Below are 24,238 nucleotides of genomic sequence, written 5' to 3' on the forward strand. Positions count from 1 at the left end.
CTTACTTGACTTTTTGAATCCACACACAGTAGTCGGAGATGTAGAGATCATTCAGTATGTATGCTGGGTCGTTTTCCTGAAAAATTTTGTAAATATCGAGGAGACACTTTAAAACTGCACTTTTACCTGAAGAAAATTGAAAAAAAACATAAAATCATCCTTAAGAAAAAGAAATTCAGATTCTGAAAGGTAATATATTTAAAGCAGCTCAGGGTCTTGATCATTTCTTAAGAATATTTTTAAATGCAAAAAACTTTATCAGTCCTACTGATTTCCTTAAGAATTACATATAATCTTTATATTCTACTGTTACAGCTGATTAGTTGTAGTTATCATTAAAATGCTATGAAATACAACTAGGTCAATTAAATGAAAGGCAGGAAAGTTTTCTAAACCAAATGAATACTTAAATGCATCATAATTTTAACTGGATAATGTTATTCTAATTTAAGCTTTCAAAATAAAATGGAAAACTGTATTCTAAATTTTAAACTTTTCTGTTTCTTATGTCAACATTTTCCGTCAATGAATTATCTACTAGTAACAAATTATTTTACCTTGAACAATTGAAGAAAACTTAGATTGAACACTAAAATATCATAGCACTACTTCAGAAATAAGCTGACAAAACTCAGATGAACAAAAGCCATCAAGTATTAAAGTCTTGTTCAACCTAACTCCTTCCTCTTAAATGTACCTAATTTTAACCCAACAAAAGTCTACAAAAGGAGCCTCTTACAACTCAACAACAATTCCCTAGATGTTCCAAACTTCATGATATTCCCTGAAATTTATTAATTATAAGGCAAACTACTAACACTACATCTAGGGTAGTACCACTTTCTTTGATCTATGAAATTCAGCATTTTCAGTTTAACAGTTTTATTCTTATCTTTACTTTTCTGAAACACAAAAATACCGTATACTAAGTTCATGAAGATACTGGATGCGCTTTCATCAACATTTCCCATTTAACTTTTAGATCGTAAGAGAATCATGAGCTAGATGATATCCCAAGATCCTAAAATCACTGACACTAAATTTTCTAACATAATTAACACTAGAAAGTAAGCTTCAAAAGAGCAGGGGCTTCTGTTTTATTTAGTGGTTAATCCCCAATACCTAGAACAGAAAACTGCAGCAGCAAGTTTTCCATTTAAGTATTCTCAATGAATGAATAAATGAAAGACACAGTAATCACCCAGCTTAAACTCTTAAAATTTCTTTCATTCTACAGTCTCACCCATCAAATCCTGGTGATTTCTTTTTGGAAATGCTCCTTGTATCTGCCCTTTCTCTGCCATTGCCTGAGCTCCTATGTTCACTCATATTCTCATCTCATGCCTAGATTTTAAGAATCTTCTTCCCCATCTTTCAGATTGCAGTCTCTCTCCCCTCTAACACACACTTTTTAATGCATTGCTTTCATGAAGTCTCTTCCCTGCATATGCTTTCAGTGCTCTCTCTACGGACTTGTCCCCATGCCTTTTTCCCTTCTCCATATGACCTCGCTCGCTGTCAAGATCTAGCTCCAGTCTTCATTCATTCAGGAAGCTCGGGGCTTCCCTAGCCTTCACAGTCCTTTACTAAATGCTTCAAAGAAGTAGAAAGGAAACTCAGCCGATCCTCCCCATAGTCTTTCCCGTTCAATTCCAAGAAGGAAAACCAGAGGCTCCAGTATGGGTAGGATACAGGGCCACCAAGCTGAGGAATCAGGGTCCAAATTCCAATCTTAATGGCTCCAGACAGAGGCTACCCACTGTGTCATACTACCTGTATGTTCTTGGCCCATTCAGTCTACATCACAATGTTTTTATTACTCAAGGACTTATTAATGACTTTAACCCCTAAGTAGGTAATGTCATTGAAAACAGGGTCCATGCCTTTCTAAAAAATATTAACTTGGTGGCTTCCTCATATGCAGATAGAATGAAGAGTGAAAGAAGAATTTCAGTGGAAGCTCCACTGCTAGACTGACAGTGAAGATTAATTAACACTTAGAAGGCCTAAAGCTAAAAGACATCAAGTTCGTTTGGTTAAGTCAAGGTCAGTGCTATGACTTATCAAAGTGGCCCAGGTTAACTATGTCAAATTATTAGTGTGGATCACCCCACCACAAGCCTGTTTTAATTACAAACTAGGTAACGTTGAAAGCAGAGTTTGATGGGAGGAGGAGGAAATATAATCAAAATTTACAGGCGTGATGAAACCATGTTTGCCACATTAGCCATGTTACCCAAAGAATCAAGGAACAACTGACCTGTAAGAAGGTTTTGAAGTTTTAATTGCCACAGAGAAGACAACTGTCACAGTAAGCATATGACAACCGATTTCTTTCTTGCTTTCTTTCTCTCTCTCTCTTTTTAGGGGAAGGAGGGTACAGAGAGGAGGAGTTAGTTTTGTAAGAGTTTTAAACGTCAATCATAAGTCTTTACTGGAAAAACCAACTATTATCTTAGAACTTGAATAAGCTTCTCTGCTGTGTGACACCTCCAGATTACTATCTCTCAAGATCCCGCACTTTACTAATATAAACAGGTTAACAGAAAATGCAGGATTTGGAAAAAAACATTTGGCTGGAGCAGAGAGTTCATGGAGGATAAAATGCAGAGCAAGCAGTTAAGTTTGGTAGAAGTCAGATGGTAACAAGGAGGAAGAGAAGAATGCATTCAGACAGACTGAGTGAGAAGGTCTCTAAACTTAAGTGTGGGCAGTAGGAATAAAGGACTCTACTCCAGAGATCATAATGAGAAAGGTATGGAGTTAAGGTCACATATTTAATGAGGATCCATAGCAGCCATTACCTAATAAAATTACATACAGCTTCCCTTAACAGACATGCCTAAAGTGAGGCTAAAGGCACAGGCAAATTTAGATCTTCCAGCTATCACAAAATAGTAATAATAATAATGAAAAGAAATATCAAATAACAGGCTGGGCACGGTGGCTCATGCCCTGTAATTCCAGCACTCTGGGAGGCCAAGGCAGGCAGATCACCTAAGGTCAGGAGTTTGAGAACAAAACTGGTATACATGGTGAAACCCCATCTCTACAAAAATACAAATATTAGCCAGGCATGGTGGCTGGCGCCTGTAATCCCAGCTACATGGGAGGCTGAGGCAGGAGAACTGCTTGAACCCAGAAGATGGAGGTTGCAATGAGCAGAGTTCACACCACTGCCCTCTAGCCTGAGCTACGGAGTGAGACTGTCTCAAAAACAAACAAAATGTCAAATAATGAAAACTAAGAAATGTCAAAATATTTTAAAGAGAAGAAATTACATTGTATTTGTATGTTCTGATCCCCATTAAAAAAAAAAAAAAAAAAAAAAGACAAATACTCATTTAAAAAATCCTGGGCCAGGTGTGGTGGCTCACACTTGTAATCCCAGCACTTTGGGAGGCCAAGGCAGGTGGATCATGTGAAGTCAGGAGTTCAAAACCATCCTGGCCAACATGGTGAAACCCCATCTCTACAAAAATATAAAAATTAGCCGGGCATGATGGCAGGTGCCTATAGTCCCAGCTACTCAGGAGGCTGAGGCAAGAGAATTGCTTGAACCCAGGAGGTGGAGGTTGTAGTGAGCCAGGATCACACATCGCACTCCAGCCTAGGCAACAGAGCAAGACTCCATGTCAAAAGATAAATAAATACTGTCCACAGGAAACATTCATTATTTAACAATAATTAAGACATTCTCAACTACACAGCCAACCCCTGAAATACTGACAAATGAAGGTCACAAATTTTAATTCACATTTTAAATTATATTTTTTAACCGAGAAGCAGGATTTAGATTAATATTTAAAATTTTTATGCAAGGCAGTTTTGAAAGGGACAGTTAGTTATATGTTCTCTTCACAAGCTGTGCTTTAACTGTAAGCCTTAAACTATTTTCATAGTACATGATGTAACAAATATGGTCAAAGATAACCAGGCTACTGGCAGTTGACAATATAGAATAAAAAGTACATGCAAACCATTCTCCCCCCAACAATATGTATTGTTACTCTGAGGTCACACTTGATCTCTTTTGTTCCAACTATGTCACCGTAGATGACTGCAGCATCACAGCCAGGAGACTCACCAAGCATGTGGCTGGGCTTTTTTTCAGTCTCTTTTGTACTGACTGCTCTTTCTATCAGACCCTCAGCCACTTATCGAGCAGCTATGAGCAAAGGAAAAATCTGGCCCTCTTCCAGGCTGTCACATGGCCAGTGGCCAGAAGCCTATGGGGACTCAAAGTACACAGTTCCTGTGGGGCTCTATCCAGTCGTGGGCTCATCACATATGATGGGCATAAAAAAAACTGCTAAGGCCTAAGTCCAAGAGAATCATTTCTGCTCAAAGGCACTGCAGGGAAGTGACCATTTTTAGGCAGTTCACTGCCTGGTTCAAAGCAGAAAAAAAGACGGTGCTTTGCACAGTAACCACGGTAACTATTTTCACTGCAGAGAGGCACTAACAACTCTCTCCAGGATGTTAAATCCCAAGAGTTAGGGATTCTCTAGGATGGACTTGGTTGAATACACCAACCCTATCCTTGGAAAAATGACTCTAAGACCAAGAACTCTTGTTCACTCATGAAAGTAGTGGCATCCTGGTATCATAAATGACAAGAGCCATGAATGTTTTACTTCAGGGAAAGACTAATGATAACACAGAGAAACATAATGACAAGATAAAGAAAATACGGATGACAGTAATAAGTAGGTGGGCAGTAAATAGGATTTAACATATTCCCTGGCTTTCCTTTAAAGGGAAGGTAAACTAAGAACAAGGTGATTTCTTGTCTGGACAGAAGTGGCATCTCAGGTTAATACATCTTAATACAAAGACAAGATTGAGCTGTTCTAAACAGAATCCCTTGGCTTCCTGAAATCCTCCTATTAGGAGATCAGGGTTGCAAATAATCTTTCACTGACAGAACAGCTCATGGCTACAGGCACATAAGAAAGGGCTTCCATCTCTAGGAGATGATCAGGGTAGTGGATGTTTCTGCAATATAAGTTGCTAACTACATAGTAAGAGCTAAATTTCTTTTCAGCTGTTGGTACATTATTGCTCTGTGGCTGTGGTTTTCTGGGTATCTATTCTGCCCTTTAAAGTTTTGAGTTACCCAAGACAAGAAGCCAATTGCTTCTTGGCCTTTTGGCTAAGACCAAGTGTCATATCTGTTCTTATCAAGATAAGAAGACAAAATAAGTAAAGGGACCAGGCATGGTGGTGGCTGACACCTATAATCCCAACACTTTGGGAAGCACCAAAACAGGAGGATGACTTGAACCTAGGAGTTTGAGACCAGCCTGAGCAAAACAGTGGGACCTCATCTCTGCAAAACATATATATATAAATTTTAAAAATAATAAGAAAAAAGAAGTGGTTATTCAAAACACCTGCAGGAAGGCACTGTTTAGTCTCTATTTGTAAAATCATCTCAAAATAACCACCAACATTACTGTCATTTAAAATATATAACTTAGTATAATAGGCACCTGGCTAGAAAATGGCTAGACTTATGGAATTCTAATGAGACTGTATTATCAAAACAGATACCTTATAAAGTATTTCAACACTAATTTTCACTTGTCATTTGACCATGAAAAGGGAGAAGGCAAAAAAATTGTGTCAAATTAATCTAAATTAAGAGAATCAAAGTGAGGTAATTTGCTTCAATACTGGGCCCTATCAGGAAGTAGAATAAAGTCAAATACCTAACTAACAAATAACACAAACATACACATTAAATTTCACATTAAGAAGGCTTCTAGGTCTATGTAATTTTTTTTTTATCCTCAAATTCCTCAGATGCCATTTAAGCTCTTAGACTTCTGAGTTGTATTAAGAAACACATACTTGAAGGAATGAATTACTATTCTGAGAACAAACTTATAGTCCTGTCAATTTAAAAAGTACTGTTATTAAAATTACATATATTATCTGTATACTCACAAACAAAATTAACATGAAGCAAAATGTACTCTGTAGATGTCCCCTCTGCCTGGAATGTACAACCCTCAATTCAGCCCCTAATTTACTATCCATCCAAGTTTTCAATCAGGCATTACTGTTTTTGAGAACAGGATTCCAACTCTTCCCTAAGCTGGTTTAGGGTTCCCTCATAATGCCTGGCATACCCTTCTATTATAGTAGTGCTATGGTTTGAATGCACCCCACAAAAAGCATCTGTTGGAAAGTTAATCCCCAATGCAACAGTGTTGGAAGATGGGGCCTAATGACAGTTATTTAAGTCATAAGGGCTCTATCCTCATGAATGTTAATGCCAATTAAAAAGGACTTGAAGCTGCCAGTTCAATCTCTTGCCCTCTCTCTCACCATGTGATACCCTCTGCCATGTTCTGACGCAGCAAGAAGACCCTCATCAGCCCCTTGATCTTAGATTTCCCAGCCTCCAGAACCATGAGGCAATAATTTCTGTTCTTTATAAATAACCCAGTCTATGGTATTATGTTACAGCAGCACAAAACAGACTTAAGGTAAGTAATTAGGAGCTACCCACTTGCTTTGCACCAGATACTTTATATAATTACATGACTTAACCCTAGGAGTTGGGTACTTTGTTCCTTGTTTCATAAAGGAGGAAACTGAGGCTCAAGGGTATGAAGGGGTTGGCCAAGATCACAGCTAGGAAGCAAGAATCAGAACTGGAAAATAAGTTATGTCTCACCCTCAGCCACTATGCAATAAATCCATTGTCAGTATTTATCACCATGTGTGATGAAGTCCTTGACAGGAAAGGACACGACTTTTAATCTTTCTTCCTTGGCTAGAACAATGTCCAGCAAACCGTATGATCCTGTTCAATAAACGCTGGTTGTTAATCTACAGTCTGGAGTACAGAGAATCTAACTTTAAACACACCCAGTGAAACTGCTCAGTTAGCATGTACTAGTTATAACATGCCTGTGGTCTGTAGATTTACTTTAAGTTACTTGCATCGTGACAAATGTGGCATATATAATTTGTTTACTCCTTCCCTTATATCTTTTCCCGACAATAAAAGAATGTAACTGGATCAACTTTATTACGTCACTGTACCATGATCAGTTCAAATAATAAATTTAACCCAAGGCTACTTTTTGCTTTTTCTGCTCTAACAATCCCTGCAAGATTTGCCAGTTTGGATGGACAGCCTTGACATTAGCTCTGTCCTCAAGTCACTTGTCAAAACAGTGATTGCTTCAGTTTGGAAATACATGGCCAGATGTAATCAAAACTACATAATGGTAACATGACTAATTTCAATTTCTTTAGACAACTAAGAATGAGGCATCCAAGTTCAAGGTACAACATTAAAAAAAAAAAAGTCTACACAGTATGGAGAAAAGCAGGAAGATAAAGAAGTTGAAGATGCATGGAAAAAAGCTATTTGAAACAGCTTCATTCTAAACCTGAACTTTAAAAAAACCCATAGACATAGGAAACTTTAAAATTTTGTGGGTAACATTTTTATTCAATTATTCCATCTTAAGAATTACAGTATATATTTCAATGACCAATTTAAAGTGTTTTGTTTTAATTAAGACAATTACTCTTCATTTTCTCCAACAGATACCACTTAATAGAGTTCTAATTCTTTGAAATTAGTTTCATTTCAAAATGAAAAAAACTAAAACTGCATGAAGTCAGAAAGAAGAAATAGGAGCATGTAAGAAGAAAGACAATTGGTTATCTCAAATGGCCCATAAAAGAAAAAAACTAACTTAAACTTAATCCTACCACTGATTAGTTTCTTTGGTGATCTCAAGTACTGATAAGCATGTCAAGGTAAAAAAAAAAAGAAAAAAGAAAAACCAAACCATTTTGAAACACTCACTGTGTTTCAGTGAATATGTTTGCTTACTGCTAAATGATTTGCATACTGGTAGAACAGAGTTGTGCTTAATACTTTAATCAATGGATAATAAATATAATTTAGAAAAGCTGATTAGATATTTATCTCTACATGTCAGTTTAATTTATATGAAAAGGATGCATGAAAATTTTCACTATGAAATTAAGATCTTAGAACTGTGTTCCCCAATTCTAAAATGCCAAGGAAAGATCATTAAAAAGCTACACTTAAATAATCTTATGCAGTTCTCAACTAATTTCTCACAAAGTAAAAATGGTAACAATCCCAACAGTTCCACTGTGGACCTGCTGTGCAGCCCAGAGTTTGCTTGCTTCTGGTATCACTTCTTAGCTGTCTGGTACTTAATCTGAATCTGTTTCCACAGGGATAAGTTAGAAGAAAAATTCTTAAGAATGGCTGTGGAAATTAAATGAGACAAGAAACACGTAAGTACTTTATATATGAAAAGGGAAGGAGGACAACAGGTCGTATGGATCAGCCCTGGCACTCCCGTTATTGGCCCCTGCCCCACTAACCTGTGAAGCACCTGTCCGAATATTCCTTCCTCCTCAGAGCCGCTGCTAGCACTCTAGTTCAGACCATACTTCCCGTCACCAGACTACCTTGGGTCTAGGCAAGCATAAGTCTCCTCTCTTCTCCATACCCACTAACCTTACCCTTGTGAATGACTCTATGCTAAGTGCTGCTGCCAGATGTATCAGATTTCATGAGCCTCTCACCGGCTCCAACGCCAAACTCTTCAGTGATTCTTAGGACCTGAGTAAGACCCAAACTCTTCAGCAAGCTATTGTGAGTTCCTTTCAGCCCGGTCCCAGCACACTCACTGTTCCCACCTTTATCCTACCATTCCCCTTCACACCTCTGCCCTCCAGACAAACGGGAATTTGCCATCTCTTGGACATGGAACTTTTTTATTTTCCTTTTTCTGATTTTTTTTTTTTTTTTTGCCTTCTGCTTTCTCAGGGAATATCCTTCCTCCACATCTTCTTTTCTAACTCGTACACATTGTTTAATAACTACCATTATATATCACTCATTAGGTCTATGCTGTTTGCTCCTTCCCTCTTAATCCCATCTCCTCCCCCTTCTAACAAGCACTCCATTAGGGTCAGAGTGAGGTGTGGTACTGGAGGTACTGGAATCTTACCATCCCTCATCTCCTCCATCCTGACCAGGCTCTGGCTGACAAGAGTAACAATACAAAGTAGTCAAAAGAGAGGTAGGGGATCCATGTAGGATCCATGTACTTTTTAAAAATGCTTTCTAGTGTTAATTATATTAGACAATGCAGGACACCTCCTACCTCCTTGGCCAGCCCCAATCTTGGAACCTGCATCGGTTTGAGACTTAGTCTCAAGCCAGGACTGAAGAAGCAAAGACCTGGTACAAGCCTTCACCGCAGCTAGGAACTGGCAGGTCCAAGAGGGTATGAGAAAGACAGGCTGGCACTTAGCTGGCTTTAGAGCAGAGACTGAAAACTGGAGGCCCTCCCAGACTGACTTCGGCTCTCAGACATGCTATGGCCCTTAGAGTATGATTTTAAAGTATTTTACTTCTTTGCTCATATTTAAACTTTAAAAAATTTTACACTAAAGACGATTTTACTTTCTGCTTCTTTCTAAAGCTGGCAATACTACATACTCACACAGCAACAGTAGGCTACAGGTGAGCCATCTCTCTCTCCAGTTATAGGTCTCATTGGTCCCTATTTCCTTAAACCTTTATTCATTTACCTGCTTGGTGAAGTAGGGATCTCAGTTTGCTTCTCCTACTGTAGAGAAGTCTACTCTAATGTGAGCCAACTAGATCGGCTACGTCTCATCCTATAGGAAGGGAAAGCCAGAGAAAACATCTGAAATGATCCACTTCAATGCTGGCCACTATTTGGAATGGCAAGCAGACAAAGACCTCGGCTCCCTACGAAAGAGCTCCTCTCCAACCTCCACGTACATACCTAAGGCAGAGGTGGTAAATTTTCTCTGTAAAGGGAAAGTAAATATTTTGGCTTTGCAGGCCAATCTCTGTTGCACTTACTCAATTCAGTCATTTTCTCACAAAAGCAGCCATAGATAATATGTAAGCCATAGATAATATGAATGAGTCTGTGTTCCAACAAAACTTTATTTATGGACACTAAAATGTGAATTTCAAATAATTTTCCCAAGTCACAAAATATTTTTATTATTTTTCAATCATTTAAAAATGTAAAAAGCATTGTTAGCTCAAAGGCAATACAAGATGGATCTGACCTATGGATGGCCATTAAGGCAATTTCTTTTTTTTTTTTTTTTTTTTGGAGACAGAGTTTCACTCTTGTTGCTCAGGCTGGAGTGCAATGCCACGATCTCAGCTCACTGCAACCTCCACCTCCTGGGTTCAAGTGATTCTCCTGCCTCAGCCTCCTGAGTAGCTAGGATTACAGGCACCTGCCACCACACCCAGCTAATTTTCATATTTTTGGTAGAGACAGAGTTTCACCATGTTGGCCAGGCTGGTCTCCAACTCCTGACCTCAGGTGATCTGCCCACCTTGGTCTCCCAAAGTGCTGGGATTACAGGCATGAGCCACCACACCCGGCCAGGTAAATATTTTTCTTTTTTTGTTAAAGACAAGGTCTCACCCTGTTACGCGGGCTGCAGTGCAGTGTTGTGACCATAGCACTGTAACCTTGAACTCCTGGGATCAAGCAATTCTCCTGCCTTAAGGTCCCAAGTAATTGGGACTACAGGCACACAAAACTACCCCCTGCTAATTTTAAAAAACTTTTTTTTTTTTTTTCTTTCCTAGAAACGAGGTCTCGCTATGTTGCCCAGGCTGGCCTCAAACTCCTGGCCTCAAGAGATCTTCCCACCTCTCCCCAAAGTGCTGAGTAGGCGTGAGCCACCATACCTGGCCGTTAAGTTATTTTTTTAAGGGAGTCTCTCCTTTGTATCTTATATTATAAATACTTACATTTTGTTTTTGTTTCCAGCTTTTAAGTTCAGGGGTATGTGTGCCCTGGTGGTTTACTACACAGATCACCCCACCATCCACGTATTAAGCCCAGTAACCCCTAGCTATTCTTCCTGATCCTCTCCCTCCTCCTGACTCCCGCCCTCTGAACAGCCCCAATGGGTATTGTTGCCCGTGTCCATATCATAAATACTTAGATTTTGTGCCTTAGCTTTTGACCTATCATTCCTATTACACAATAAACTCCTTAAGCGCTAAGATCAAGTCATAAATATCCTTGTAACTCTTCGCTGATTCTGTTATACTCCCTTGCACCGAGAATAGATTTGATTCATGTCTGTTGAATAAATAAACGTCTGCCACTTGCTATATTCCAACACTAACTCCTTACTTAAACATTAAGGTGGGGTACAGTGGCTCACACCTATAAACCAGCACTTTGGGAGGCTGAGGCAGGAGAATAGCTTGAGCCTGAGAGTTTGACGTTGCAGTGAGCCACGATTATGCCACAGTACTCCAGGCTGGGTCACAGAGTGAGGCCCTGTCTCTAAAAAATAAAAGAAATGAAACTCTAAATTACCTAAGTATGTAATTAGGTGTTGTTTAATGATACGGGTATGTTCTGAGAAATGCGTCATTAGGTGATTCTCTCCTGTGAACATCACAGAATGTACTGACACAAAGCTAGATGATATCGTCCACTACACACCTAGGCTACAGTATAGCCTATTGCTCCTAGACTACAAACCACTATAGCATATGACTGTCCTGAATACTGTAGGCAACTGCAACACAACGCTAAGCATTTTTGTATCTAAACATATTTAAGCACAGAAAAGGTACAGTATACTCCAGCTCTTTTCTGATTAAAAGAAAAACTAAAAAAAAAATTTAATAAGAAAATAAAGAAAAGATACAGTAAAATCATGGTATTGCAATGTTATGGGACCATTGTTGTACATGTGGTCCATCACTGACTGAAATGTTGTCATGTGGTACATAACTGTAATGCTTACCTGTTTTCCAGATAACACATAAAGCATTATTCAATTCACTTCATCAAGGTCTCAGTATTAATATACAATAGGACCTTGATTCATTAGGGTCAAATAAAAGGTTTCCTCTTTGTTCCCCTAAGTTGTCTTAAATACATACAATTTTCTGCTTCTATTTTCTTATAGAAAGTTACTTCCATAAAAATTCAGCTCCATAAAAATAATCTCAAAACTGTCTTTAAATTTATTTAAAGAGGCACTAATTATAGAAGTTTTTCTTTAAGCCATACATTCAAACCACGTAACTAAGTTCCAGGGATTTCTACATTGCTCAGCTCAGAAACTGCTGAAATTAACAAAACCTACCTTAAATAAATAGTACAGAAAATATAATGTAAATTTAAATTGTACATAATATTTAAGAGGTCAGCTGACTTGAAGCCACCACCTATCAGTAAGCATTTGTATATAACTCCAGTTTTCAAAGAATGCTAACATTTTAAAACATTGTAAGTGATATTTTTGAAGCCAAAAAACCACAAGCTGTTCATCATTTGAGGCAATTAAAAGGCAATTTATTATTTGTCAGCCATATGGGAAATGCTTCCCTCTACGGTGTATTTTAAGAGAACCAGGAATTTTTTATATAAATGTAACCCAGAAATTACCATGAGAGCAATCTAAACATTTTTAGTGGTTAACAATATTTAGAAGTATTATGGGAAAAGGCATTCTATGAAGATGACTGGAATTTGATATTCTTTCCTTTAATGTTTATACTTATATACAATATCCTTCTATACAGGTTTATAAGTACAAACATGCAAATGCTGTGAGGCTAAATAACATATATGAATGGGAAGAATGTACTATTTTAGGAGACTGTGAACACAGACTTGTACTCCAAGAAAGAGACAAGAGTTAAAGGAATTCACTTTGCCTCATGGACGGAGAATCCAGGGTTCTCCCCTTCAAACACTGTACAGCAGTTCATGATTTCCAGGAGTTAACTCCTGCTGTCCTCTGAAGTTCTCTCCTTTTTGGATTAGTTGGTATGTAAAATGGTCAGCAAAAACAGGTACAAATGCTGCTTCAGTATCTGACTTTAATGTCATGCTAAAGTTCCTGAGAGCACTGTGATTGTCCTGTTCTTAAAAATATTAATTGGTATGGGGAGTTAAGTCAGAAATAAAAAATTCAAGAACAATTAAGAAAAGGAAGAAGAAAACACAAGGAATTACCAACTCCCGGGTGAGGAGCAGGGAATCAAGCAACAGTATTTTTAAAGTAGAGACACAAATTCCAGTGACCAGTTAACTCAGACAGGAAAGAAACTATCAACTAGTTTTAGGGGCCGTAAAGCAAATCTCAGCATCAGACAGCATATCAATTTTCCATCATCTGATTCCAACAAACATGTTTTCAAAGCGGAAACTGTATTATCCCATGAACCTCCTCACATGGTTTACTGACAATGTTTAGAACATTTCCTCCATCCTTCAAGCCCCAATTCAAATCTCACGGCCTCTACGAAAATATCCCTGACCCCTAGTGAAACGTGTCATCTCTCTCTTTTTTCAGCTACTAATCCACATTTCTTGTAAGGCACTTACCACTGTCAACTATGTATTTTATGTTATTGATGGACATCTTAGCTCCCTGGATAGTGAAATATATAGCTCACACATCTAATTTATTTTTCTATTGCTCTTTATATTTACAGAGTGCTTTGTATGGAATAGCTCTTGAGTAGGTATACATTCAAAATATGTGTTGAACAAATCAATGAATAGATGAACTCATCAACCAATTAACAAGTACTTGAGGCCACTAGGAAACTGGTAGGAGCTGAGAATGAGAGGTCAAATAAGGCAGAGGCTCCCACAGCAGGAAGTTACATGTCTTCAATGACTTAAAAGTAGGTCAGTTTCCCTGGCTTACATTTTCACTTTCCATATTTCCCTTTTGAGCTACTTATTACAAATGCAATTTTTCAAAATCCCTGGTAGTTGTATAATTCTGTGTCCTATGCCCCGATTAGAACTATTGTATCTTCAGGATCCAGCTCAGCACCCTCACACATCAGGTTCTCAACAAATACTTATTGAATAAATCTCGAAATAGTTTCATATAATATATTTACATAGCAAAAATTAAAAGGCCTAATAATTCTTTAAAATGTCCAGAACTGGGAACTTACAGAAATTAAATACAGACAAATGTCAACACTGGAAAACTGCCGTGATTTCATCTTTTGGTTTTCAAGTTTGCGATACCTCCTCTACAATTCAACTTTTTTTTAAGTCATTTGTTAAACTGGCTCTGGAATAAATAAAGTTTAAACTTTAAAAAGAAATTCACCCTTAAGATCTCCACACTAGGAGCTCACATAATACACTTGCCAAACCTCCATGTTTTAAACATCCATCTTTCTTTAAAAAAAAAAAAAAATTGTAAGGCCGGGTGCGGTGGCTCAAGCCTGTAATCCCAGCACTTTGGGAGGCTGAGGCGGGTGGGTCACGAGGTCAAGAGATCGAGACCATCCTGGTCAATATGGTGAAACCCCGTCTCTACTAAAAATACAAAAAATTAGCTGGGCATGGTGGCACGTGCCTGTAATCCCAGCTACTCAGGAGGCTGAGGCAGGAGAATTGCCTGAACCCAGGAGGCGGAGGTTGCGGTGAGCCGAGATCGCGCCATTGCACTCCAGCCTGGGTAACATGAGTGAAACTCTGTCTCAAAAAAAAAAAAAAAAAAATTGATCAGTCACAAGCCCCGTGCTTGGTGCCACAGCTCTTCTTTTCTTTCTCATTGACTGCGTTATTTTATCTATGGAACAGGTTAGTAAAGCAGTAATTCCTGAAAATTTTATTACTGAGCCCAATTAGTAACTGATATGTAAGGGCTTTAATTATCTGAAGCAATACAGGTTTTAGTTGGTGACAACAACTAGACTCCTGAAGGCTGTTTCTTGGGCTACTACCTGCTAGGTAGCTATTATTCATCACACTTCACATGTTAATAAAAAGCAGTTTTCTATTAACCTTAAAAACAAAACAGCAAATAGAAGGAACAATTGTACATGTTTTTAATCAGCCAAAAAATGTTTAGACAACTGTACAAATATTAATAGACATCATGTTTTCCACAAAATGGTAGATAAATTTAAAACACAGTAGTATGGTGGTTAAGGGTCCAGACTCAAGGGAAAAAAAAAAGACTGCCTAAAGGAAAATCACAACATGCACAAAAATAGGGAAGACAGTATCATGAATCCCACATACTCATCACAGGCAGCAATCAACTTGTAGCCAACCTTGTTTCAGATACACCCCACCCACTTTCCCACAACCCACTCTGAACTATTTTGAAGCAAATTCCAGCCTTCATATAATTTCATTTGTAACTATTTCAATATATATAAGCACACAGACTCTAAGTTACACAGATCTGGAGTCAAATCCAAGCTCTCCCATCTACTAGCTGTAAGACCCTGGGCCACTGACTTCACTTCTTTGAGCCTGTCTTCTATTTGCTAAATGGGGATAGTAATGGCTGCTTCACAGGATTGCATTATGAGCAAAACGAGATAAAGTATCTAAAGAACTGACCCTAGTGCACACAAAAAGTAACTAATACACAGCAGCTGTGGTTATTACTAACAAACTAGCCAAATCAGAGCTACCTCTATTTAAATTATGAGGTGTCCAAACAAACAAGCCTCTTCAGCTGCAATAATGGCATCCCTGTGCCACCCACATGTACGTATTATCAACTCATCAAGACAGAACTCTTTCTCTTTTATGATGAGTCTCACAAAGAAAATCACTGGTATCAATATCCACATATTTTAAAGAGACGCTAACCTCTCTATGCTGAACTTGTAGAAAGAGAAACTAAAAATGATTTGTAATTAATTTGCAAATATTCACCATCAAGAGCTTAAGGGTAAAGAGGTCCAGAGAAAATCTCCATGGATAAAGGTGGTGGAGTGCTGCGCAGTTTCTTACCACCCTACATAGGTGCAGGAAGGAGGTGCTTTTCTATTACCTTAAACCAAGAGAAAGGAGGTTTTAAGAGAGGCCGTAAGAGAATACAACCTGTTTGCCCTGGAAATTCTATCTGTAGAGTACAAAGACTAGTGTCTGACCCCATTAAGAAGCAGGACAGAGCAGCATGAGGTGGCCAAGTGGAGGTAAGCGGCATGTCCTGCCACGGTGAAAGGGGTCCTCCTCCCTGCTGATGGTCACCCACCGTGAGGCAGGTCCCAGCCGGGGAAGGGAAGATTTCCTTTTGGAATGAAGTTCAAAGTGGACATTTTAAGTGCTGAAATTAGACTCCTCTTGTGACTATAAATGGTAAAAGAACTTTTTTAAAATCTAAAGTGATAGAAAAAGTTATAGAATATATATTATAGGACACATATATATGATACGATATATATAGGATATATAGTCCATCCAACAAGGAGGAAAAAAAAGAACCCACAGAATGAGCTCAAAGGGGGAACTGGAAGCCAAAATTAAGTTGATGTTTCTCTTCTATCCCATCCTACCCTTCTAATGAAAGTAAGGAATATCTTCTACACATTAATAAAATGTAGACAGTACCAACACTCACTAAATTATATAAATAATATATGCTCAGGTATTAAACTATGACTTGTCACTTCTAAAACAAATAGCTCTTCTGAATGGACCAGGTGCAGTGGCTCATGCCTGTAATCCCAGCACTTTGGAAGGCCAAGGCAGGCAGATCACTTGAGGCCAAGAGTTCGAGACCAGCCTGGTCAACATGGCGAAACCCCCCTCTACTAAAAATACAAATATTAGCCAAGACTGGTGGCACATGTCTGTAATCTGAGCTACCTGTGAGGCTGAGGCATGAGAACTGATTGAACCTGGGAGGCAGAGGTTCCAGTGAGCCAAGATTGTGCCCCTGCACTCCCAATCTGGGCAACTGAGCAAGATTCTGTCTCAAGAAAAAAAAAAAAAGAGTAATTCTCCTGACTATATATTAGAAAAGCTGCTTTTACTTTTACTTTTATTTTTAATGGACTAACAGCAACTAAGTGATGCTTCCATGAAAAACTTTACCCATTCTACCCAAAAGAACGGAACAAACAGTCAATAAAAATTGAAGAGACAGAGACAGAGAGGAAAATAGGAGTCATGTGCCCCAAGATGACTGATCCAAGGACAGCAACTACATGGGCAAGGTCCTTTGTTAAGCACTAAAACAGTACTTAAGGGGCAAAGCAGGATTTCCTGCCCTTAAGGACTTTGGATGAAACACAACAGCAAACTCCAGAGATAAACACACAATCTTCTGGAGGAGGGGAGGGAACGAGAAGAAATGCAGAACTGAAAAGAGCCAAAGGCCTAGTAAAGAATCTTGGTAAAGGCTACTGTGAAGTCAGATGAAGACAATTCCTGGCTCTTTGAAAACTCGTATCTTAGTCTATCAGTTATAATGAAATATTCTGTAGTTTCTGAAGCATTCCTACATTGGTTTTGGAAGCTCATTCCATTTAAGATCAGTCCTCCTTTGGAGGCAGAGTTATTCATTACTTTCAACTATGGAACACTATACTGACCTTTATAATAAAAAGTGTGAACACTGTGACTGCATTTTGAATTATAAGTAGGCACGAATTCATTCTTGGAAAATACTAAATGCCAAACTGCAGCTGCCTCTATTTAAATTATGGGGTTCTCAAACAAATGAGTCTCTTCAGCGGCAATAATGGCATCCCTATGCCATCCACCTGTACAAAGACAGGTGACAATTCTCATCCAGAGCATGTCATCTCCACAGCTTCTCGCATAAATTCTAGACAATCAGCCCTCAGTCTTAGCACTAACTAGCCACGACCCAAATCAGTCACAGAACACAGTGTACATGGTACCTAGAGGGTTCAGGTTCATTTTTAGCAGAGAGGACTCCAATGTGTTACATGAAGTTTTATGTTGCTATCATAACACAGCTGATAAAACTATTTCTTGTCAGAGTGATCATGAATAAAAGTTAAGTCTAAATTTCAATTCTGACCTACTAAAACGATTCAGGTAATTGATTCCTATGTAAGTCAAGGCAATCAAATTTACTTTTGGTGACGGAATCATAGAACTAGATTACTTCCCAAAATAAAAAGTAACAAGTAGTAGCTTGTGGATGTGAGTGAGAATGACAGTGAGAGTGTGAGTGTGTGTGCAAACAGGCACATGGAGATTTTGCCAATTCTCCATCTGGAAGCCATGATGTAACAGGATAATCGCAAACTGCATTCTCACTGTTTAAGTCCATGAATAATGCCCAGATAATCTAGCATGACTTCAAAAAGAAATGAATTGTGACGTGTAACTGAAGCTCACACAATCAGTCATTTATAGTAGATTGATTTTCCAAGGTACTTTTAGCAATTCAAAAGATATCTTGGATGGAAGGTAAGAAGAAATAACACATGAAAAAAAGCAGTTTGTTTCCCACTGTTAAGTCAAAGAAGATAAGATTCCTCAATGATAGCTCTTTTATCCTATAATCAACAATCCTTCAAAATAAAATACAGCTAGTCTAAACCAACTAGATGAATAAAAAGGCATCTTCCATCTAATCATGATTCATATTTACAATTACTGTCTATTTTAAAAGAATCTACTTCAAACATGACTTTCCTCCCCCATCCCCGCCACCAGGGCAAGAAGACTATAGGTCATACAGAAGGCAAAGTACATCTCGAGGTGGGATGAAACATTCGAGATGTGATTCTCTTCTTTAGGCCAGTGAAGTCACCTGGATGTAGAGGAAAGAACTTCCTTTCTTTCCTCTTCTTATTCTGAAGTCTGAAAACCAAGCTCCCAGAAACACTTTTATCTAAGGGCAAAGGAATGATGATCTCCCCAGGGGGAGAATATAGGAAATGATCATAAAGTACTAAAAGTGACTTTTACATAAATGTGCCAGAACTAACACATACAAATGGATGTTGCCCCCTTCAAAGTCATTATCTTGGAAATTATATACTTATTCTAATGACGGTATTATGGGCACTTTGGAATTTGTTTCAGAGCCCAGAATGTTCCACATCCCTAAAGCTAGCAAGTGTTTGTCTTCTCAGGTTGAATTTAGCAAGTCAAAAGTGTTCCAAGTAGCTGTGCTTTTTGTTGGAAAACCTTTCTTGACATGCCAAATCTAGGTTACATGTCCCCTCCTAAAGGATCCCTGGACTTCTCCCAGCAGAGTACTTTTCATTCTCTCTTTGGAATTGCTTACTTATTCATCATCTGTCTCTCTGACAAAACTGTAAACTTCAACAGAGCAGGGAACTTTTCTATCTTCTTTATTATTAAACCCCTGGTCCCACCATAGAGCCTAGAAGATCATAGGCAGCCAAGAAATAATGAATGATGCAAGCTATTGTAATGTAAAATGGTTTGCAATACTATGTGTGCCTTCTCTATTTACCTTCCCTACTCCTCTAAGAAAAGAGTTTTTAATATGCCTCTATGCAATTACATATCTACATATATCTTATACACAGGAATTTTACACTTTCAAAGTGATTGGATTTTCATTATTTATTTATATACAAAAAAAGCAAAAATCATGATTATATCTTCACAGACTAAAAACTGACAACTTTTTCCCTCCCAAATTTGCAAGCAGAGTAGTATCTTACCTAGCTGCAATATCTTTATAGTGTCCCTGTAGGCCTTCATCACCAGCTTGAAATGGCGATAGAGTGGGTAACACAATACCCTTCTTCCAAAAGACACCAGGATATCATGAACATTAGTCCAAGTCTGTGAAGTATCATTTTAATAAGCAGTCATTTCCGTAACATGTTACACAAACAAAAGCACACAATGAAATAGGAAGCTTTTCTCATTTAAAAGCTGTAAGTTTGGATCATCGTGAAGCCAAGTAGAAGAGAAACATAAAACCATGAATTAAGATTCTTTTTGTATATCTTACAATAAGACATTGAATCTTAGTCTTTGTAATTTCTCACACTGTCAATACATCACAAATGTTGAAAGAAAGTTTTTTAAAGTCCTAAAGATTACAAATAGGAATCTAGAACACATGGCATTAACAAAATACAGATGCACATAAAGGACATTTTAAAATAATTTATACTTCATGTTTTTGTCTTCTAAGGCCATTCAAGATGGCACAGATAAAAAATGCAGAACTCGCCAGGCGCAGTGGTTCATGTTTGTAATCCCAGCACTTTGGGAGGCCGAGGTGAGTAGATTACCTGAGGTCAGGGGTTCGAGACCAGCCTGACCAACATGGAGGCTGAAGCAGACAATCACTTGAACCTGGGAGGCAGAGGTTCAAGTGATCTGGAGTCAAGATCACACTACTGCACTCCAGCCTTGGTGACAGACTGAGACTCCATCACATAAACACACACACACAAATGTAGAACTCCTTAGTGAAGTATGTTCAGTCTCCTCTCCTCGTTTTTTTTTTTTTTTTTTTTTTTTTTTTGCATTGGACATAAATAATACAAGATATTTACTCGAGTAATTTGTTCTTGTTTATCGAACTGATTTCTAGGAAAAAAGGTGTTTTATCTTGAATGGTATCAAACTGATAACATTAGCAATTCAAAACTTACTGAAAATACTAGACAATAGAAATAGTTCCACAAAATTGTTTCTTTCATAAAGTATAAAAAATGTAAACCATATGTAAAACTTAAAACCAAGGGAGAAAGATAATCTAATGTACATTAATCCTTAAAGCTATGAGAGATCTGATTAAGAACACTGAGTATTTGACATAGTTTAAAGAGAATCATGAACTTAAAAAAAATTCTAGCAAAAAACTAATACTTAACAAAAGTTTAACACAGCTAATGTCCAACAATTTTAAATTATCAATAAAAACAATAAAAATGTCACAATAAAATCATAAATAGGTAAATTTTCATGTAGATGTTTTATAACTACACCACAAAGTTATCTAGTCACCAACTACTTTCAACATATTAATAAATGCTATCACAGAAACTCATTCCTCAATTATATGCTGATCACGGCAACATGAGGAACTCCAAGGAAACCTAGAGAGCAGCACTGTTTGTCTTCAATACGCATATAAACCCCCTGGAGATCTTGCTACAAATTCTAGTTCTGATTCAATGGGAGTGAAGTGGGACTGCAATAAACTCTGTCTTTCTAATGCGCTCCCAGCTGAAGCTGCTGGTCAGGTTGTTGGTCCTTGGATCATTTTTGGAGTAGTAAGATTCTATAATAAAGTAAGTGTTTCAGTTCCTGTTTACATCTATACAATCATCAATTTTTTTTCCTTTTTTTTTTTTTGAGATGAAGTCTCGCTCTATCACCCAGGCTAGAGTGCAGTGGCTCGATCTCGGCTCACTGCAACCTCCACCTCCTGGGTCCCAGCTATTCTCCTGCCTCAGCCTCTCAAGTAGCTGGGACTACAGGCACCTGCCACTACACCCAGTAATTTTTGTATTTTTTAGTAGAGACAGGTTTTCACCATATTGGCCAGACTGGTCTCAAACTCCTGACGTCGTGATCTGCCCACCTGGGCCTCCCAAAGTGCTGGGATTACAGGAGTGAGACACCGCACCCGGCCGAATCATCAATTATTTAAGTTGATACATTTTAAAAATTTCTGCTTCTAATTACTGTTTTGATGTACAAATTTGTTCAAAATGTACAAATATAAAGATATTGTCCTTTGGTATTTTTGGTGAGACCTGCACAACTATTTTTCAGAAAACAGAAACACAATTACAACTATACTGAAAGAGATATCAAATGTAACCAGACTACATTTGAATTGTAGGACCTAGGATGTTATCTAAACTATATGATCTAAGTTTCCTCACCTATAAAACCTGCAATGCTTACCTCACAGGCTTATTGAGAACAGGTGAAGTTTTTATATATATACACACATATATTTTTAAAATCATATAAAAAACATTATTTTATGTGTGTGTGTATGTGTGCATGCTTAGCACAGGCTCTAATGGTCACTTATCACCTAGGTTTCCTTCCATCTTTAAGCTTCAAGCCCCAATACACACCAACTTACAAACACACCTCTTACTCTGCCCCACATTCTCCCCCAACAAACCATGTCTCCAGCCTCTCTCCAAAGTGTGTTTCCCTCCCCCAACTTCCAAAATACCCTACCTGGTTTCATTATCAGAACTGTATTTAAAAGACAGAAATCATTCCTGTACAATAGAGCTTTTACTTTTAAAAATTCAAGGAATTGCTTTAATTACTCCAAATAAAGTAAAAACAACAAAAATAACTTCCTGAACAACAAACTCTAAACAATTGCAACTGGAAATCATACCTCAAACCAGCATAGTGTTGGACTCAGTTTCCTGATATTCCATGCAGATTCAACCTTGATTTGTTTTGGAGAAAAGAGTACCATCACATTAGAGGTAAAGTCATTTAAAAATAGACAAAACAAATCCATTTATTCAACCAGTGTCTGAGGATCACCGATATATGAGAACAAAGAAGTGTTCACAACTATAGAAAAATAATTGCTTTGCTGATGCACAGTCTATTAGAGGGAAGTTTCTGCTTACTTTCCTCGGGATTTTAGACAATAAAACTTTTCTACTGATAAGAGTAGCAGAACATAAGAGCAAACAAGCAGGGGCTTTGAAACTAAAAGTTAAGGCAAAGTAATTCCTGCTCAATTTCCATCTTTTCTGAAGTAAGCTACATGCCTCCCAAACAATCCATAAATATTCTATCAAAGGAATCAAAGATAAAATTGAAGTATTATCTGTGGCACTTAAGAAGCTGCTAGAAAATGTGACTTTTCAGAGAATGCTGGTGAGAATAAATACATTCCAGAGAAGCTCTCAAGTTGTAAGACTTCATGATTTCAAATACGTGAATATAAGAATAAAAAATGGTAAATTTTTTCAAGCATAAACACTCATGTTTTCAAGATTTAATATGAAGCATTTTTTTTGTCAAAGAAAACATTTTCTGCAATTATAGTATCTTTAAAAGATGAGTGAAAACAAAAAGTGTTTTCAGATAGATTATGCCCTTAACGCACTCAGTAACAGTCATCTTAGACACAAACGTCAAGAGTCACCCTAGATATTTTCAGAGTCATGACAACAAAAAAATTGGTACACGGAAAATTCTAACTCTAATACAACGTTAGTGCTATGACGCTGAATGAAAAAAGCAGGTTAAATAGTATATACATTAGAACCCAAGGTAAATACACACAATATAGACACACACGTGCACACTGAAGTAAGACTGGAAAGAGATACGTCGCCATTTAACAGCAGTTATTTCTGATGACTAAAATTACAGGAAATCTTAATTATTTTCTTCATGTGTATATTTTCCTTTACAATGTGAATTATCTGTGTAATTCAAAAAAGGAAAGCATATGCTCAGATCAAAAATAACCTTTTGAGCAAGGACAATTATAAACAGCTGCATGGCCACACTAACAAAAAGCCTGTTTTTTGGTTTCCAGCCTTTTTAAATACACAATCGGTGGTATAGGTGAGAAGGATGTTTAGCTCTTCATTTACAAAATCAAATATGGTTTAAGAAGAGATACAAAAGAAGTCTTATTTTTTAAAACATGGTTTAAGAATTTTCAAAAGGATTTACTTGTATAATATGATCCGTGTAAATAGCAAAAAAAGATATAATTCAGGTTTTAAAAACACTGATTTACATATAATTTTTCAGAAGTACACATACTCTATGAAATGAGGATACTTGCAGGTAAATACTAAGATTTATTTTGTAAAATGCCGTATTTTGCATCTGTTGACTTCTTGCTGAGACAAAGAATATAACCGGCTATGGTAGTTTACCCCCTTGCCAATGTGAAGTGTCATGTGACAGAGCACTTCTCTGGCCTAAAAGAGATGAGAACTCAGGGTGGCCTTCCTCTGTACTCTCACCTTTACTCCCTTAAACTTTCCTACTCTGCTATTTTGCAGAGACTAATGCCAAGAGAAAAGTAAAAAAGACCAACTAAGCAACGTATGCTTGCACGTGGGTACCCACCACCACCACAACTCTGCGGGGGGGCATCCCCTAAATAACTAATCACCACTGGTTCTACTCCAGACAAGGGACTGGTGCTTTCATGCAGTTTACTCATCCGCACAGTAATCTATGGCAACACGCACACACACGTGCACTTACGTTCTTCTCTCCTTCAGTGACACGGGTTTCATAGCAATATGCCAGAAGGATATCAATCAAACTGTAGTACACTTGACGACAGGCTCTCTTGTCCAGCAGATAAGATTTATTGACAAATTTTCTTAGCTGGTATTTCTCTTCTTCAGAAAAAGACACTAGAAGAAAATCCATTTAAAAATTAGATATTTCATTCAGCTTTGTAAAACCCCCAATGT

At 37.8% G+C, this 24,238-nt stretch overlaps 1 protein-coding gene and 1 pseudogene across 1 annotated transcript in view; one reads left to right on the top strand and one right to left on the bottom strand.

Moving 5' to 3' along the window:
- The window catches only part of SHQ1 (SHQ1, H/ACA ribonucleoprotein assembly factor), a 102,745-nt gene that overhangs the window by 47,683 nt on the left and 30,824 nt on the right, over window positions 1–24,238 (bottom strand). The window contains exons 7-10 of the mRNA XM_032290482.1: window positions 24,024–24,178; window positions 22,171–22,224; window positions 19,502–19,625; window positions 6–126 (exon numbers count right to left, since the gene is read on the bottom strand). Of these exons, the coding sequence (XP_032146373.1) occupies window positions 6–126; window positions 19,502–19,625; window positions 22,171–22,224; window positions 24,024–24,178 (454 nt within the window). The remainder of the gene's footprint in view (window positions 1–5; window positions 127–19,501; window positions 19,626–22,170; window positions 22,225–24,023; window positions 24,179–24,238) is intronic.
- LOC116559622 lies at window positions 5,136–5,269 on the top strand (annotated as a pseudogene).

The sequence above is a fragment of the Sapajus apella genome, unplaced genomic scaffold (genome assembly GCF_009761245.1).
Source record: "Sapajus apella isolate SASKATOON/1434 unplaced genomic scaffold, GSC_monkey_1.0 scaffold23, whole genome shotgun sequence".
Lineage (NCBI taxonomy): Eukaryota > Metazoa > Chordata > Mammalia > Primates > Cebidae > Sapajus > Sapajus apella.